Here is a 19,233-nt window from a genome sequence, read left to right on the forward strand (position 1 = left end):
ATCGTGACTATATTTTAACCGGAATTACTTATTAAGCGGGTACATATTAACGAGGTTTTACTGTACTTGAAAAAACTGATCAGCTGCTTTGAACACCACAGCAATTTCTCTGTGGAGAAGAAGGGATTGCGTGGTGGATGACAGAGGACAAGAGAAAGAATGCTTTAATCTTGCTTCAATATATATTTGAATTCTGAGCTTGATAAGCATGTGGCTGAAGTGCAATGAATTTTACTGCTGTGATGTCCTTGTGTGTGGCATGAACCAGCAGCACTTCACCATGTTGTACATGCTAACAAAATTTTATCCTTTGTGAGAATCCTGCTCAAAGCAACCTGCAATTCAGGAGGATTCTTGCATGAACTGTTATGTCAGGTTGTGTAACTGTCAAAGGACACAACTTGACCTTGAAATGTTGAAAACTGTTCAAAATGTAGGAGTAAATTTTACCGAGGCATTGAATGACAATCAACACGCCGCAGAAAGAAGTGATTTGATTTATTACTTTGTATAAAACCATATCTCTACGGTTCAGTGATGACACACACGCACAGCTCTTGTCCAGTTTGGTTGCTGTCCTTGCAGAGGCGCACGGACACGGAGCTTGTAGACACGAAATAACTAAATGCCGGAGAGTCCGTGGCCCCCAACACAGGGGTCCTCTTCATGTACACTATACAAAACAAAACACTTGCTTTGGCAATGATGTCGTGGTTTCGCAGGAGGCCGTTACTCCTCCTGCACCATACTAAAACTGGGTACATGCGAGCTCCCTGATCTCGGATGTGTTAGCACACAACTTGCAGTTAACGAGACACAGAAAGCATGTGATTCGCTGCATAATGATTTGAGAACTTTTCCTTGTTTCTGAAAAAAAAAAAAAAACTTTCCCCTTTTCTAGGAGAAGGGGGTGCAAAGTACAAAAATTGCACAGCGTCTGCAGCCATGCCTTGCAGACAAAGGGAGTAGAACACTGTAGGCAGTGTACAATCGACTCGCAATAATTCAAACTGGGTTCGGTTCATTAAATATTCCGGTTAACTGTCAATACATGTCAATACCTATTGCATTGACATGTATTGTTTGGTTATTATGATTATTCATGCTGTTCTTTATCACGTTTAATCATGTATATTTTGTTATCCCCCTCTGCTGTAATGCCTTAATGGCACTGCAGATATTGTAAATAAAATAATAACAATTAAAAAATAAAAAGTTTTCTGAAGATTTCAAGTTGGCCCTCGATGCTGTCAGAATTCTTCGAAACTTCTTGATTCAATTAAACTTTTTGGTTACTTCTATGTTTCTGGATTACCGAAGCGAAGCAGTAAAGCCAAAAAGTGCTGCTTAAGGGATATTCAGGTGGTGTGAATGGTTGAAGTATGCCCATGTTTGATATTCAAGCTTCTGTGTATGTCACAGGCATGCTGTGAATACATGCCACTAACTCGAGTGCATGTTTGCAGCTGTGATATTCGGTGGATGAAACCCGGAAATGGCCAGTTGCTCACTCTTGTGCATTGTTTTGTGGTGGGCACATCTGTTTGCACACTAGCACGTAATTGTTAGCCCCATTTTATTCAGCTTACTTAAATCAAACGAAAGTCTGCAGTTCTTAAAAGTTTCAATTATTGCGAGTCAAACTGTACTTAACTTGAACTGAGTCATGAATGACTTTGTTTCTGGTTATGCTGACCTGTCCTGCAAGGGCTTCACCCTTTACATAACAGCTTCTGGTCTGAGTATATAATCGGTTTATCTGAGTGCCTGTGAAGCAGCAATGTTAATTCGTTGGGAGAAAATGAACACTAAAAGGTAACGTCTCGAGTCAGGTACGGATTTAAAGTTGCAATAGACGCAGTACTCACATAAAGCGATATTACAGGACACGTCAGGTGATCAAGCAATTTTCCTATCTTCCATTTTTTTACCCAGAGAACATGAAACTGCATTGAGTGTTGCTCGTGCAGTACATATTCTGGTAAAATTCTCATAGCAATTAAGCTTCTGAAAAACACTGTCTTCTTTTTTTTTATTTGGGGGCGGGGGGGGGGGGGGGGGCAACGCAGGCTTCCTTCGATCAGTCTAGTTTTCAGACATCCAACTGTCGATGACTGTGGTCCATTAGGCAGAAATGCGCGATTTCACGTTACTGCGTCTATACTCTACCACTTATGCTTTCCTACACTGATATCATGCACCATAATACACTTCATCAGTCACGTAGGGTGTGGTCTAATATCCGTATGCTCAAAACCCTGATGCGTCACCTTCCTTGCCGAAGGTGAGCCAAGGTTTACTACGAAAGTTAACTGGAAACTGTCAAGTTATGTGGTAGAAAAATTAAATTTAACGCTCAGTACCTATGTCTACTTTATTCTCTTGCTGCTGTAGTCAGGGTTGGGCTAATGTAACAATTCTCTTCCAATGCTATTGCTTTTGCGCTTTGTCGATGGTCTAAGCAGCACCCACATTACCCCGGGATCAGCTGGTTGTGAGTGAAGGATGACAAGAAAAGAATTGAATGAAAGGAGTTATGACATTATACCAACCCAGTTCTCCAAGAACACTTTGCAATAAGTATGACCTTTCCAGCTAGTATTGTTGGACCTGATGCTGCCAGTCTCTCAGTACCCGCCTTAGCCAAGTAGTGGCCCACGGAAGGGCAACCTATGGACTTTCACAAAAGCCAAACTTCTCTCTAATATCTCAACTAAGCCATATCTAATTTATCATGGCCTGTTCATAGAAAGCGAAATCTATTGTCCGGCTCGCAGACATTGTAGCCTGGCACCGAGACGTGTAAGGCATGTGGTAACAATTAAAGTATTTAGCATAGCCTATGAAAGTTGAGTGAATACCTCACATTCAGCAACACAGAGAGAAGGTTACCTAAGGCAGTGCAGGTGTATCTGTGACACAGCTTATCGAGCACTTGAGATGTGTCCTGTTGCCCAAACATGCTCCCCATGATCATCTAGACCTATCATAAATGCCGCGGTTAATGTCAAAGGTGCGCTTGCCAAAGCAGTCTAACCTTACAGCAGTTTTCACTGTCCCAACTGGGCTCTGCAATTCCTTACACCGATGAAGCCGCTTTTTCCCCTCCTTTCATCTTTGCAAGCATGGTCTGTCATGGCTGGTGTTGCAGATGTGATAACCACGATACTTGGCCAGTTGTATCCATGCTGCACTTTTTATTCCTTTTTCACTGGTTCACCTGTGATCGTACTTTGCCTTCTCAGTCAAGCAAACGTGCCACAGGTAACTTTCATACTCAGTGTTGCACTTGTGCACAGTCCTGACACAAACTGGGATACTAGAAATGGGCATTGCAGGGCCCTTTTATATCACACTTTTGAAACATTTCCAGAAGGACTCGTGTAGCAAGCTCTAACTTGGACCATGTAGCATCAGTTTAGTTCGAGGTGAAAGCCCATTGCATCTCCACATGGCTGCTGCTTCTGGTTAGCACAAGTTATTGGCCTGTGTGCTGTCCCACCAGAAAATTGGGATTTGGTGATCACGGCTGCAGCTCGCCATTAAAGGCAACACTGTTACGTTGCGTCGGGCTATTTTACAAATGCATAAATCTCTGCGTTGTCCATTGATATATATAGTAAAATGTAATGCTCTTAACCTCAGCGGTATGCATGAAGACAACATGCAGCCACACTTCAAAACTCGTCTGTACAGGTCTGCATATTTCACAATCAGTGCAACATTTTGTTCAAAAGTGTGATTACTTACAATGACCTAACATACACATGCATTCTGAAGCTGCATAAGTCAGCAGGAATCTTCAATACAAGTACCCTGCACATGTAGACACGTGGGACAAAAGCAAAACAGATAATCTTCATCTGCACAACACACAACACGATAACAATACCAAGGCTGACACATGACATAGGCTGAATACCCGCACTTTGTTCTTTAATTGCATGGTGTATTGTTCATGTCTTTAATACTGCAATGAAGACAAATGCATGCACGAGGCTACCACAAAGCCACCATGAAGCCAGTAGGTTCAGTATTAACACGGTGCTTTGTGATCAGTGAATTACAAGCTTTGATTCATTTAGTCATGAATTAAAGCTTCGGAATTAACATGAGGCCCTAACTAATTTTTGGGACATCGAGTGCAGAGGGCAAAGTGCCACTTCAGCCTTATCACAAGAGCATCTATAAAATAATTATAATCTCAAGACCATGCAATGTTATAGCAATATGCACTAAACTGCACACTGTGCCATTGTAAAACCTCCAATTACAGTATGGGAATGTTTCAATGAGCAAAGTGGGTAGCATGCTCTTTCATTTTGCAGCTCTGAAATATTATTTAAAACCACATGGCTCAACAAGCTTGGCTTTGCACTGACCATGAAATAGACTCGCGTCATTGAATGAACGAAAGCAAGAAATTCAAACACACGCTAAGACACTCGGACGCATGCACACACACGCACTCGTGCCTCATGAAATGATGCAGTTCTTGTCGGCGGCGTTTTTCTTGTCGGCAGAGCGAGTCCTGGTACGCTGCTTGGCCACCGCGAGGGCGTCACTGCTTACGTACGATATCCGCACGCCGCCGTAGGCTCGCCGCTGGGGCAGTTCGTAAGGGAAGTCGTCCGAACTCGAGCTGGAGCACGTGCTGCACGCGTCGTCGTACTCGAGAGGCAGCTCCGCGGGTGCCCTCCGGCTACACTGGGGTCGCTCCCGCCGGGACGACACCGCTCCCTCGGACGCGCTGCGGGACCTGGCGGCGCCATCCTTGCCCCGCCGCGACCGCTGCGACTTGGGCTGCGAGTGGACCGTGATTCTCGACGACTGTGGACGCCGCCTCTTGCTCGTCCTCGTATCCGCCCTCGCTGGAGCTCGAGTCGTCACGCCGGTGCCGCCGGGATCGCCGCGACGAACGCGAACTTCCGCGGCGGCCACTGCTACAAGCGGCGTCGGTGTCGCTCTCCGCATGACCCAGGCTCGGGTCAAAGTGTACCGACAGCGCCTTGGGCGTCGTCGGGTGCGACGTCGGCGCGCTGCCCGCCACGGCGCCTGGGGAGTCTGGAGCGTAGCACGCACCGCCGTCGTCGCCATCGTCGTCCTGCGCGCCGAAGGAGGAAGACTGCTGCTGCTGTTGCTGCTGCTGCTGCTGCAGTACGTGATGCTGACTGCTGCTGCTGTACGCCGCGTGGCCAACGGAAAGGTCCGGCATGGAGAAGTGGGAACCCGAGAGGCGGTGGTGATGGCTGCTAGTCTTGCTGAACGGTCCGTTCTGGATCTCCTCGACCACTTCCACGAACACCTCGGAACTGGCCAGCAGGGCCCCGAGCCGGAGGTCGGACACGTTGAGCGGTTCGCGGCGTCGACCGCAGGTAGGCGTGAGCATGGCGTCGCCGGGCGAGGACGACGTCGCGGCTACATTGCCCTGGGGACGGCACGCCACTTGCCGCTCGGGGGTAGCATGCTGCTGCGGATGGCAACGCGGGCTGTCCCCTTGACCGAGGATGCCTCGAACCATCTGCGTCGGCGATGGCATCGGCGACATGGGCGGGATTCCGGGCGGGAACCGCCCACACTGGCTCGTGGAAAGGCTCGCCGCGTGAGAACCGGAGAGAGACGGGCTCGTTCCCTGAAACCGCTGCCTCAGCCTGGGGCTGTCGGGAGATTGCGACATCGACTGGGAGAGCACGGTCTTTTGCCGCGCGCCGTAGATGGATGACGAAGCGGAAATGCCTCCGCGCGGAGAGGACGCCGCGAGGTTTCGGCCCACGTTGGGCGAGAGCAGCGGCTTGGGAGGCGTCGCCGGAGCTCCGAGGCTGTACGGTGAGCCCGGGGAGTGGTGGCCCGATATTTGAAGCGCGGACGACGACGCTGGAGACAACAGCCTTCGCACGTTTCCGGGAGAGTTTGGCGAAGAAAAGCCGGGGTGTCGCGCCGCCGTGGGCGTCAGAGATGGCGACGCTGGGAAGTGTTTCATGCGTCCTAGAGGAGACTCGGAAGCCAAGCTTGCCGACTTCTTCAGGATACCCGCCGACGGCGGTATGGTAGGCAGGCCACTGGTTCCTTTCAGGCTTCCCGCTGGTGAACACGGTCGTGGCTTGGGCGGCGTTTGCGGCTGATGGTGCTGGGAGCTGTGGCGAGAGCCCTGAGACTCTGGCGTGTCGGAACGCGTCGCGGAATGCGGCGAGTCGGAGCGAACCGTTGCCGTGGTGTCCGAGTGTCCCTGGGAGGAGGCCGAGTCGGAGTACCTCTGGAAGCTCGTCGAGTCGGCTGCGTAGGAGATGTCGTCTTCATCCTCGCGAGGAGGACCCGAGGTCGGGAGAGGAGGTGGCGGGGGACACTCCTCCACCGGATCGTCGAGCTCGAGTGGCGGTGGGTGCTTCCGCAACAGCAGCGGGCTCTGCCGGATCGTGCTGTGTCGGCTTGGGGAGTTCGAAGCGGTCGTGGTCGGCGCGGTGGTTTGTACAAGGCCCTTGCTCGAAGACGGTGAGCCGGTGCCCTTCTGAGAAGACGACTTGGAATCGCCTGGCGAGGACACAAAACATCGTGCGTCACGTTGCGAAGAAAGGTTGCACACATACACTTGCTTCAAGGAATCCAGCAGTAATGCCATACATTCCCCTCTGCGTGTTTCAGTTAATTAAGATAATATTCATTTTATCGTTTTAGTTGGGATATATATTGTTTGTTTTTCTTTAAGCTCTTTATCATTATATTTGAAAAAGATGACGATTGAGGCAGCCAATCATGGTAATGAAGGTTTGTAACGGTAATGAAGGTTGCGTTTCCTGAAAGAATCAGACAGCCTTTATGTGACTTTCATTCACATGTGCTTTCTACTTCTAGTTAGTTCTCTGCTGTCATCTTTTCTCATACAAATATTGCGGAAGGACGAGCATAATGTGCAACCCATCATGGTTAGAACTGAGCACATGTCTAAAGTGAGAAATCTCCTATTGGTAGAAAACAGGGTCCTCCATTGCAAGGAGCAAGTACTAGCCAAGACAAAAATGTTTCCACGGACAAGAACGTGCGTGAGTTTAATTGACATAGATGCAACGGCAAGAAATGAGCCGAGGACAGAAAGAGAAATGCGTACACAGCAAGCGCCGCTTTTGGTGCACACGCTGTGTGTGCTTTTGTCTTAACTTATTTCGCGTTGTTGCATCTCATTCTGCATGTACCCGATCCCATTAGCAGAAGCATACGGACCAGGGATGCCGCGTTAAAGCGATTCCTTCTTTTTTTTCTGAAATTTAGGACTAGAGTCCAGACTGATGTTGCAATCAGCTTTACAGTGCATACGTGAATTTTATTAGTACGTCTGAACTACAAAGAAATACTTCTTCTTTTCTTTTCGGCGAACCTGTGGTCCGTATATTCTTGCTCACGAGTGTACGTTGTGGGTTCGTCCTGTCTTGGATCATTTCATGCGATTGCACCTACGTTGCGATATGTATGGATAACACAAGTCGCGCTACTACTACGACTTATTACGTTCCCTGAAACGCACCCTTGCTGCACTGGAGGGAACAGTAGATGAGCCCCTTGCGGGGCAGGAACGGCCGGCCGAGCAGCGACTGCCGGCAGGTGGCGCAGCGGAAGCAGGCCTCGGTGGCGTGCCAGTGCTGGCCCTCGTGCGACATCTGGCCCTGGTCGACGCCCACGGGCTCGCCGCACGTGTCGCAGAACTCGGCGAACATGGCGTCGAAGCAGCGCAGGCAGTAGGGCCGCCCGTCGCGCATGATGTACCGCTGGCCGCCCAGCTGGCGGTCGCACTCGAAGCAGCAGAAGTGGCGCATGTGCCACGCCTGGCCCTCCGCCTCCGTGCACTCGTCCGCGAAGATTATCTGCGTTCGAGGGCGCGAGATCCGTCGTCAGGTGCACTATGGGTGCAAGTCTCGCGTTCGCGACCTAACGGTACACACGGTCCCGCGTACAGCTCTCTCTGCTCCGATTGAGAACGTCATCGATAACGCGGTTCCTCCACGCAGCCCTGTAGGCGCAATGCGTTTAAGTCTGCTTCAGACAACCATACAGTACTTTAGTCCTAGGTGCACTCAACTGAATCAGCCACGACGATTCTACTGGGGTGCTCCGAGCAGATTGCAAGTAATTTGAATGGCACGTAATTAAATCGCGTGCAATTTGAACGCCTCATATGCTTTGTTGTGTAACAATAAACAGGCGCGCTTTAGGCCTTCTGCCACACTCCACGTGGGCGAATATGCGTACTTCAGTTTAGGAAAAGCCAACTTCCAAAACACTTCGTCAGTACCGCAAAATTACCCCCTAAACCATGAAGAAAAAAGTCGGACATATATCTGTTTGACATAGTCACATAATTAAAGAAACATAAAAAAGGGGGGTTATACGGCGGTAAACTCGACGGGATCTCACTCAAATGCATATGTCCTTATTCAGCTTCCTTAATAATAGCTATAGTCAAAGCTGGCTTACCCGCATCAACAGTCTTTGTGTGGTGAAGCTAACCCTCTGTAATTTAGCCTTGCAGGTGAAGGCGTTTTAAGTTGTGTGTGCAATACTGGGACTGTTTTTTGTGGCATTGGTAACTGTTATTGCTGTTAGATCAGCCGGGATCGAACATGGACCCTGTCAATTCCGAGACACTCGAGGAGATCGGAGGATCTGCATGCGCTATGGTAATCAACGCCTCACAACGCAGCACGCGCTGTGAGCGCTGCATTCTGTGCTCTGATCATGACTGCAGCGTCAAGTGTCTCGATAGAGGTACGGGGCGTATCGAAGATGTATACCAGGTGTGCAGAACACACGTACAAGGCGCTGCAAAGGCGAGTGTAACCGTTGTCGGAAGTAACGAAAGCGAATCCCTGGCATAACATGAACAATCAATGTTTACAAAGATCAGGCAAAGGCAGTTGTATAGGCGAGTGTACAAGGCCACGGAAAGCGTCACGTGAAGGACACACGAAATTCTTAGAGGTTGTCAACCATCGCTATCAAAGTGTGTGTACGGCGCGAAAGATAAGAAGAAAGAAGAACAAGTGGAAACAAAGAGCGCCCATTCTATTATTTTTTTAACGCTCTTTCTGTCGATCCCTTCCTCCTTTTAATGTTTACGCCACATACCTCAACATTTATGCACCACCTAACCCAACATCGAACTTTGCTGTCGACTACCGGCTGTTCATTCTACCGCAAGGTAGTGCAAACGAACCGGAAACATCTAATTTGTTACCATTTTTATCAATTGCAGTATTACAATATTTTATAAAACCTGTTCGACTATCGGCACATTCGATAAGCACGAATCAATATACCAAGGTTCCGTTGTGACAACGTTCTGCGCGAAAACAGCGTCAGTTCCGCCTTCCATGTTAAACAGCACCGATCACGTGACCTGCGCCGAGCGGAGGCGGCAGGCATGTTGCGAGCACATACCTCATCGCAGGCGGTGCAGCGCGGCTTCAGGCTCTCAGCGTGGTGTCGACCGCAGTAGAGCTTTCCTTCCCGGTGGAAGTAGATGAGGTCGACGAGCAGCTCGCCGCAGGTGCAGCACGTGAAGCAGCCCGGGTGCCAGCCGCAGTCGGGGCCCGCGCGTGACGCCAGCACGCACATGTCACCCGCCGACAAGGGCTCCTCGCACTGCAAGCAAGACGAAGGAATGAGTAAATTTTACGTGCTAATCTTTTATCGCTTGGCGAAAGCAAGCTATGCTTGGTGCTCGCACTAGCTCGTGAAGCAACTTGTCTGAAGCCTCTTGCGCGTCATATGTGCCTCCGTGATGTGTACTTGATATTTGACTTGCGACAAGCAAGTTATACGTTGTGTTTGCACTTGATCGTGAAGCAACTTGTCTGAAACCTCTTGCGCGTCGTATGTGCCTCCGTGATGTGTTTACTTGGTGTTTTACTTGCAACAAGCAAGTTATACGTTGTGTTTGCACTGATTGGTCAAGCCCAAGTCTGAAGCATCCTTGTGTCATGTCAGACGTACCTCCAAGATGTTCACTCAGCTGGCGTTTTACTTACGATAGCAAGTTACACTCTGTTTGCAGTGGTTCCTTGTGTCGTGTCACATGTGCCTCCAAGATAAAAGCCAGACGCAGCTGGCTTTTTATCTGCCATAGCAAGTTACACTCTGTTTGCAGTGGTTTGTGTCATCTTGTGTGAATCCTCGATCTTGTATGTCATAGGTTTAATCGCACACACTTTTTCTCGAATAAATGAAAGGCTTAATGAAATCTATGCCTTTCACGTAGCAATAGCAGACCACCACAAACGATAAGAGAGCGGCATCTCTCGTCGCTTAGTAACTCAACTAATATAGTCGTTAATGCCAATCGCCTACCTGCCAGTAGAATACGAGCCGCTCACGAAACAAGGCGACACGCACCGAAGTCTTCCATTAACCGTGTTTGGCTCATCATTGACTCATCATTGACCGTGTTTGGCTCAAGTTTGACTCATCATTGAAGATACGTACTTTACTCTTGAAGGTCATGTGCGTCCTGCACAAGTGGGCTAAATATAACAGAAATCTCATCAGATCGCCGACTATCACCTTGAATGTATAGCAACGATGCATAAAGCATTCGTCCACTTCAATCTAGGGCAAATAAAACGTTGAAAGAATAGGCTCATTCGATATGCAGTTCCTTGACGCAACGCCCACACCAAGCCACCATTTAATAGCCCCTGTTTGCAAACCTCCAGCAACAAAGAAAAAAAAAAATGTTCCTTTACCTATACACCGAAGGCCAGGGCAAAACGTGTAAGGTACTCATAAGAAAAAAAAAGAAGAAAAAAAAGAAACTTCGTCTCGACAATTTCGTGCAGTGCATTGAAAGCTACAGATCCCCTCAGGAAAAGGGAGAATCCGTTACGCGTCTCAACAAAGAAAGAATTGACTTGCCCATAGCAATGTTTTCAATCCAACTTGTGTCGCGCATGCACAAGAAGATTACCGGCGGACAATGGGCGAGCTCACTTTCCGGTTACTTATCCCGGTTCACTGACGCGAGCCGTAGCTTTTTGAGAGTTCCTAGGCTGGTCTGTTAGTTCATTTTCTTTCAACGTGGGGCGAAGAGCGCAGACGACTAGACAATAGGATATGCATCTGTCCCACTCTTATTCTGCTGTCCGATCGCCCGCGCTGTTCGTCTCTCAGCTTTGACTGCACTGTACAAAATTAGCGTAGATGAGTATCAAGAAACCTCCTATGGCCACGAGTGCGTGGTTCTTATAGTGTACACACGGGGAAACACGAGGGCGCCGTACGATCTTCGCCGCGACCACACCGCCCAGCAAGGCGGCTCTCTGAGAAAGAAAGAAAGAAAGAAAGAAAGAAAGAAAGAAAGAAAGAAAGAAAGAAAGATAGAAAGAAAGAAAGAAGAAAAATAGGCGAGACCCAAGACGAGAGAAAGCAAACTGACTCCTACCCGTGTTTGCAAAGCGCTTCATGCGTCCGCACCGCAGGTACCTACGCTTGTCCAAGGCGCTGACGCGAGAGTCACGCTTCGAAGGCCAGCGGGCGGCTTCGCGCGACGCGTGTACACTCGCACACACACGTACGCACACACCCGCGCACTCACACACGGGCGCGCTAAAGAGCCCGTCTCGACGACGCAGCGGGTTTCGCACAAAATTGGCGGCAACGGCACAGATCCGTACGTCACGTCACGACGGTGCAGCACCCGGCGCGAATGAGAAAAAGAAATGGAACCGCTGCGACGCGTGGGTTGTACAAGGTGCGGTGCTGAGAAGACGTATAGTAGTGGTTCGGGAGAACAGTGCGAGCGTAGTATACATGGCACAGAGCGCGAGGCGTCGTGTTGTAGAAAGAGGCGACCGGGCGACGTACTACTGGGCGTTCCGAACGCACGCGCTGGGTTCGTAGCTTGGGGCTCGGGGTATCGACCCGGCTCACGAGTCGGGTTGCCCCACTGGTCCCCGAACAGAATGTCGGCGTGGTTTGCATGACTCACTCACGGTGAACGGGCGAGACAAGCGCCGCTGCTGAGAGAGAGGGTGAGAGCGCGGTTCGAACCCGGCGCCGAGCGCGCTGTTCTTTTTTTTTTTTTTTTTTTTTTTTTTTTTTTCTTATGCGTGGCTCTGGTCCGACACGCTGAAGTGCTCGTAGGGGGCCGCATCTGACGCTTAACACGTACATCGACTCCATCTGCTGTCTTCAAATTTCGTAGATCTCTCCACTTCGTAAGGAATCTATAACACTGCGCAAAATTTCTGCCTTCAAACCTTGCGTGTTCAAATTACCCGACATGATGTTGATCAAACGGCGCAGCGTCAATATAGGTCCATCGCCTGAGCTGAAGTTGACCATATACCCCTGATGAAACCAGGCAAAAGCGAAATTCGCCGCCACTCATTATTGATTGATTGTTTTTAAAGATTCCAAAGCTGCACTGTGTAGCGGCGGGCTCCGCAATGATTTTGACAAGTTGAGATTCAATAACGTACACATAAGTCAAAGTGTACAAGCGTTCCTGCTCCCGTAGGCATGGGGGCGCCGCGGCCCGGTATCGAAACCGCGACCTCGTACACCCAGAAACAGGACGCCCAAGCCAATGCTTCACGCAGAATCGAAGGAGGCCAGCAACAAGAGCGGCGTCCGTGCACCGCGCTCGGTTCCAACCCAGAGTTCACAATCACTCGTTCTTCCCCTTCCTGGGGTTCGCCCTGCTGGCGTCACTTCTGGATCGCTTGCGCCCTTTTTACATCAGGCATCTCCCAAACCCCTCACAGCTGCTCCGACGTGCGCGCGCTATAACGCAATAAAACAGAGATGAAAACAGTGACGCTTCCGTAATGTATTAACGGCAGGCAAACAGCGACCCCTGGCGTCGGGGGGTGGGTGCGCGCGATAATGCCGGCGCGAGATGTCGGGGTCGCTGGCGCGGTGGCCGCGCCGCATCGTGCGATATCCAGCGGCGCGATCGTAAAAAACGAGGGGAAGTACCGCTCGCTGAGTACGTGGGAAACGCTCGCGCGGATGTCCCCCCCCCCCCCCCCCCCCCCTCCAGGCCACGAGCGACGCCGACCTGCGCTGTCCGTCGGCGATGGGCATCGAGATTAACCTGCCCTTCGCTGCCCATTGCACGTTCGAACATTTTTTTTTTTCCTTTTTTCTTTGCTTCATACCTCTAGATTGTGTAAAATCTTGCCTTTTTCGACCCGCCACAGCTTGCTGTCTTTGGATCCGCGCAGAGTCGTAAAATATGGCGCGACGGAAGGACTATACAGGCAACGTTTGTATACGGTCGACGGAGACACTCCGTTGCGAGCGATCAAATCGCTGGAAGGATAAAATATAAAGCTGTAAAAAAAAAAAAATACACACGCAAACAACAAGACGCAGAACAGAAGGAGAAACGTGTATGTAGAGCGCGTCAGGTTACATCGAAAGCTTAATCGCAGAAATGACCGATATAAGGAGGGAATTATAAATCATGAAACGAAGCGGAAGAGGCAGTAGAGAGAGAGAGAGGAGAACAAAAAAAAAAAAAACGTACCTATACTTGACATAGTGCTGTTATAGATATTTCTAAATGCCACATTCAGGATCACCAAAAGGAAGAGCGCTCTACCTTTTCTACCAGATCGAGTGAGTGGGCGAGCGAGTGAGTGAGGAAATAACTAGTCAGTGAATGTCCTTGAGTTAGTTGAATGTCAACGAGGGGACAGGTTGGTGCCAGCGACTGCGACGGCGGTTCCATGTATGGTAGATTTGAAAAGAGCGGCAGAAGATAAGAACGAGTCAACAGACCACACAAGCGCTCGTGCCGTCTGCTCACATGGTCCGCGTCTCGCGTGCCGTTTTCGGTACAGGAACTTGACCAACACCCTTTTTTTATTGCGATAGCAATTATATGAACACTCCAAGCGCATTTCTGCCGTCGTCGTCGTCACCTGTGAGGTTCCGTATAAATTCCGTACTACGCCGCGCGCATCCGCCCGCGCGGCTGTATCTTGAAAGCCATCTGCGGCGGGGGCAGAGTCCTTCCTCCCTGCGCTGTGTTATCGCGGCTTACTTCGCGTTGATGCGAGCGGCGGCACGAAGGTCAACTCGCTCGCTGCTGCTGTCGCGCTTACTCACTCCAGCGTTTCGACAGCGAGTTTCCGCGGTCATCGAGTGAGATACGTTCATGTTTGCTTGTGCGTGCGTGACACCATGCTTGTTAATTTAGTTAGTATGCCTATGTTTACAAGTTTATACGGCCGATCAAACTACCATCCTTACTTCATATAGCTGTCCACTAGTTTGCTATCGCAATCTATGCTTCGCCTTTCGGGCGAAACTGCGACTATTTTTTTTGGGGGGGGGGGGGGGAATGAAGTTGGGGATGCGCCGGAAAGGGGGAGAGGGGTGCAGGGTTTGGGCGATGCAGTGCCCCTTCGTGGTGACTCACGTTCTGGCACACGATGGGCGGCAGGCTGGCCGCGTTGACGGGTAGCTGCCGGACGGATCCCCTGCCGAGGGCCTCGCGCTTGCGCTGGCTCGAGAAGAGGCGCAGTTCGCGGCGTTCTTCCTCGCAGAGGCCGTTGCAGTAGCGCACCTCGGAGTCGTGCGGCGGCAGCTGGTGCAGAAGCTGCCGGATGCGGTACTTCTCGCCCACGCTGTTCACGTACGGCACCTTGTCCTCCGGCAGCGAAGAGAAGTACAGGTGCACCTGGCACATACAAAGAGAGAAAACGACCACGCGTGAATACGCACAGTATAATTAGGATGGTTTTGTAAGTCGCGTGCTTGGGGTAAACCATATACGAAGACATTGTCCAGTGTCCGAAGTGCTCTGCTCCTGCATCTGCGGCAGATGCTGAGGTGCCCACCACATTCAGGATCACCAAAAGGAAGAGCGCTCTACCTTTTCTACCAGATTGAGTGAGTGAGTGAGTGAGTGAGTGGCACTTTGGATGTGTCCTGTGACAAAAGACAATTCGCGAAAGTGTTCTTAAAGGTGTGAATTGCACTCTGGATGTGTCTGTGACAAAAGACAATTCGCGAAAGTGTTCTTAAAGGTGTGAAATTGAACAGTAATCGAGTAGAAGAGTATGAAAGATGTATTACGGACAGCGCATTTTATAAGCCATTGTTGCAGTATCTTTATGAAACGGACCTGCATGCTTATGTTTCACTCCATTATGACGTTAAGCCGCGTGGCAACCCAAGCGAACCAAAACACAAGTAAATAAATAAATAAATAAATAAATAAATACATAATAAATAAACTAAATAAATAAATAAATAAATAAATAAATCAGAGCGAAGGGAACGAAAGGTTCTGGCCGTCCTATCTTTCGCCCCTCCTCCTTCTTTTCTTTTTTTTTTCTTTTATGAAGTCGACACAAGATTTTATGAAAACGACACGACACGACACCTTGAAATCAGGGTGGCTGAACTCGCCTAGATGCTTGCTCGGCCCGACATGCATTCACATGACGACTTCTTGGCCCGACGCGCCGACTCGACTCGACTTTATGGGGCTCATGTAAACGTAGCTTATATAAAAGAGGAGTAGCGAAGAAAATTATCTCACTCGAGAATAGGAGCATTAAAAAAAAAAAAGAGCGGCGCCTGCGGACGCCAACAAGCGCCGATAATCAATCAATGCTCGATTGATTGATTGAACTAGGCATGCCGGGCATGTCTTCCGTCGGCAACGATCTTTTACGACTCTTCCGAGGCCTGCCATAGGATCGAAACGACTGACGGCTTCGTGCTGCCTTGTGCTAGCTCGTTCGACTCCTTAACGTGTTGTACGCCTCTAAAAGCTATTACACTTCTTAGAGTGTGTTTATCCGTGTGCTGCGTGTGCGTCGTATTTTTGCTTTCTCCCTCCCTCTCTCCATGTTCAGGGCTCTGTTGCTTCGTGTCCTCGCTGTACCGTGTTGGAGAACACGGTACAGCCGTGACGTGATGCGGCTTTAAGGGTCAGTCTAAATTGAAGTATTCTTCAATTCTTCAAACCCTACTTTCTTTTATTTGGCGGAAAAAGGCTGGATATATGAGAAACTTAAGTCCAAGTTCCGCCTCTTTTTTTTTATGAATTAACGCCATAACATTATCGTAGCCTATCAGTGCGACGTACGTCGAGAAAAGCTTTATTTTTTTTTTTTTTTTTTTGTCGTTTTCCACATACAATCGTCTCGGGACTTTTTATATTAACTACATTTAGCTCCTCTTGGTGTAGCACTGTATAGTCCTTGTTTACTGACAAATATTTGTCTGAACCGGAATCCGAAGGGACGTCGTCAGAATCCATGATGCAATTAACGCCAAGCTTATGCGGGAGCTTCGGAGTGCCCGCGCCACCGTTCTCTCGTTTTCGCGCCTTTTTTTCTTGCTTTCCGAGTCTCCTCTCACAGTACGAGTGTCCGCAGATGTCATACGGAATCGCTTAGTATCTATCCCACGCGTTGTTGATGCAGTCGGAGCTATGTGTATAATTATAATTCATTCGTTTGTACAGACTGATAAAAGAGCAGCTGGCGCCGCTTAAAGGCGCCAAACATCTCCTAAATACGTAATAAGAAAAAGCTGATTTCTCTCCAATGATCAGTTTCAGAGATAAATCTGCCCAGTCGTATATAATTTTGTTTATTAGCGCTTGATACCTTGCCCGCGAGAGGCAGTGGCTTCAATCTCTTGGTCTTCGGCTCCCGCGGTGAAAAGCAGCCAGCCGAGCTCGAAACGCGTGTTCCGGTCCGATTAACGATCGTCCCACCACTACCAAGAAATTCAGTGCATGGAAGAGCACAGAGATTGTCACCTCCGGCGTGAAGCAATCGCCTGTCTCGCTTGTTTTCGTATAACATAAGAGGACAGGTGTGACGGTGCAGGATAAGATATCCACTGAACCAAAAGTTATCGGTTACCCAAAAGGAAGTCATTAACGCGCGGCCACTGAAAATTGTCCGGTTGAAATCAAACAAACAAAATTAGCATTTATCACCTGTGAGATCAACGTTTCCGACGCCTGCGCACATTTAATAATATCAATAGCAATCTATAACTTCTAGAAGCGTGGACATTCTATAGAAGCGAGGACGTACGTTATACGCCAGCGAACCGCTTAAAATTAAGCAGACAGCCGCACCGTCATACTTGTCGTCTTTAATTACTAACGAGGCAGAGAACTGTGACGTGATACGCCCGAAGGCTGACTTAATCTGTAACGTATGCTGGCCACCTCTGCAGCCATTTGAAACGCAATATAACGAGACTGCAACATGCGTTTCGATTTCACCTGGCTACACACACTGTAGGCTGCCAACACATGCAGTAGAAGAGAAAAAAAAAAAAAAAAACAAGCTGCTAACCCTTCTCGACCGTGAAAGGCCAATTAATCGACACGAGAGCTTTAGCGCAACATAGACACAGAACGTAATGAATGACGACGACACAACGCGTTACGAAAAGCTAACTCTTTACTGTCTCGCCCAACAACGCCTATACCTCTATACTACTGGCTTAATTATTCGGCAAGTCGCGCGCGAGGAGTGATTACGGGCGCTCAAAGAATTAAACTGCTCGAATAACAAAAAAAAAAAAAAAGAGGAAACGAAGCGGCCTCGTTTGCGATCGCTAGCAAATAAACTGGCTCAAGCTGTGAACGTGCCGAAACCACCGAAGCCTCGAAAACGCGTATGCTGCGCAACACACATGTCCGGTCCTCAAGCGGGGCTCCCCGAACGTACGCGTCGAGAAAATATATCGCCGCACATGTATCACGTCTACACTCCGAGTGCGGTGAACCTGGCTGCGTGTATATAAACTGGACAAGTTGTATAGAGGCCGCAGAGCAGCTGCCTGCACTTGAACACTGGAGAGAAAGTGGGCCCGTGAAATCGCCCCGCAAAACAACTAACGCGCTCGCTGCGCACTAAATGCATCGAGATAAACAGGAAAGAGATAAATAAACGCGGCATTTAAGAGCCCCGCTCGCCAGTGGTGTATACAGACGTAGTGCAGAGCCCTGCTTCTAATTTAGGACGCGCGTTCGACGTACAGTATACAGCCAGTTCCGTATGTAGCGCGCGCCGTAAAACTGCCTCGCTTCGACGACTTTCTCCTAGCGAAGAAAGATATAGAGGATAGGGAGCCTACATGTCGGGGGCGCGGGGCATGTAGGTTCCCTAATAGAGGACTACATATAGCGCCTCCTATCGGCGACGGCCTAAATTTCAAACCTACGCTCCGAAGAAAACTGAAGGCGTACGTGCCACAAGTGAGATCAGCGCCACGTAGATGTGGCTGAAAATTGCCTGTGGCAGACAGCACAATTCTAATCTTTGAGCTAAATTACTTGATGAGGCGGCCATTGCAGTTACGAGAAATCAAAATGCTTAATTGAATATTGAACATGCTCGCACTAATTAGCTTTAATTAATTAGTTTATAAAGGATACATATTTCAATTCGCGAATTGTAGTCGGTGAGTTATTCGCAAGGCCTATCCACTTGAGAACCATGCAATTCGCGGGTCTATACGCCAGTGTCGAGATATTAATTTTCAACGTGTCCGGCGACATGCGTTGGCGTTCCAGTTACTTTTGTGCTTCGACGCGTAACAGAGCATTTCATTTTAAAGAAAGTAAGCGGAACAACAGTGCACTTTTACCGCGAGTTTTGACAGCGCATATCTCGAAACCGGTGTCATCTTCAGAATTCGTTCCAAGTCAATATGCCTTGCAAGCTCACTATACTACAATTCATAGATTGAAATATCTGCCGTAATGCAATTAATTTTAAAAGTTAATTAGTCTGATTATGCTATTTATTCCATTAGGCATTTTGATGCTTTGTAGAAGCAATGGCCGCCTCATCGAGTAGTTTAGCTCAAAGGTTAGAATTATGCTATTTGCCGCAGGTATTTTTTTTTAATTGGTGAAAGTAAAGAAACACTCTATATATATATACTAACATACAAATCGCCCAATGTGCCTTTCGCGCGAAGATCCGAGCGTTAATGAGCTACACCGCTAAACTTCGAGAGAACTGCCTGAAGTTGTCGAGCTACAACCACAAGTCACTGTACCACACGCCAAAAGCAGGTTATATGCAATTTTATCCTTTGGTGTCAACCCAAGGAATTTCAATGGCTCGTTCTTTTTCTTTTTTTTAACTCGCAAACGCGCGTAATAAAAAATGGCTCTTTCTCTCTCTTCAGATCCTTGATAGAGGGGAACAGGCAGGACTACGGACAGGCCTGCACTAAATAATAATAATA

The 19,233-nt window shown here is 48.8% G+C and overlaps 1 protein-coding gene across 1 annotated transcript in view; it reads right to left on the minus strand.

Annotated features, from left to right (window-relative positions):
* Positions 1–481: 481 nt before the first annotated feature.
* LOC119461191 (protein prickle-like) overlaps positions 482–19,233 on the minus strand; it is a 70,198-nt gene continuing 51,446 nt past the window's right edge. Inside the window, 5 exon segments of the mRNA XM_037722413.2 lie at positions 482–4,839; positions 4,841–6,528; positions 7,517–7,853; positions 9,427–9,630; positions 14,414–14,674. Of these exon segments, the coding sequence (XP_037578341.1) occupies positions 4,477–4,839; positions 4,841–6,528; positions 7,517–7,853; positions 9,427–9,630; positions 14,414–14,674 (2,853 nt within the window). The 3' untranslated portion in view covers positions 482–4,476.

Source organism: Dermacentor silvarum, chromosome 8 (genome assembly GCF_013339745.2).
Source record: "Dermacentor silvarum isolate Dsil-2018 chromosome 8, BIME_Dsil_1.4, whole genome shotgun sequence".
Taxonomy (NCBI): domain Eukaryota; kingdom Metazoa; phylum Arthropoda; class Arachnida; order Ixodida; family Ixodidae; genus Dermacentor; species Dermacentor silvarum.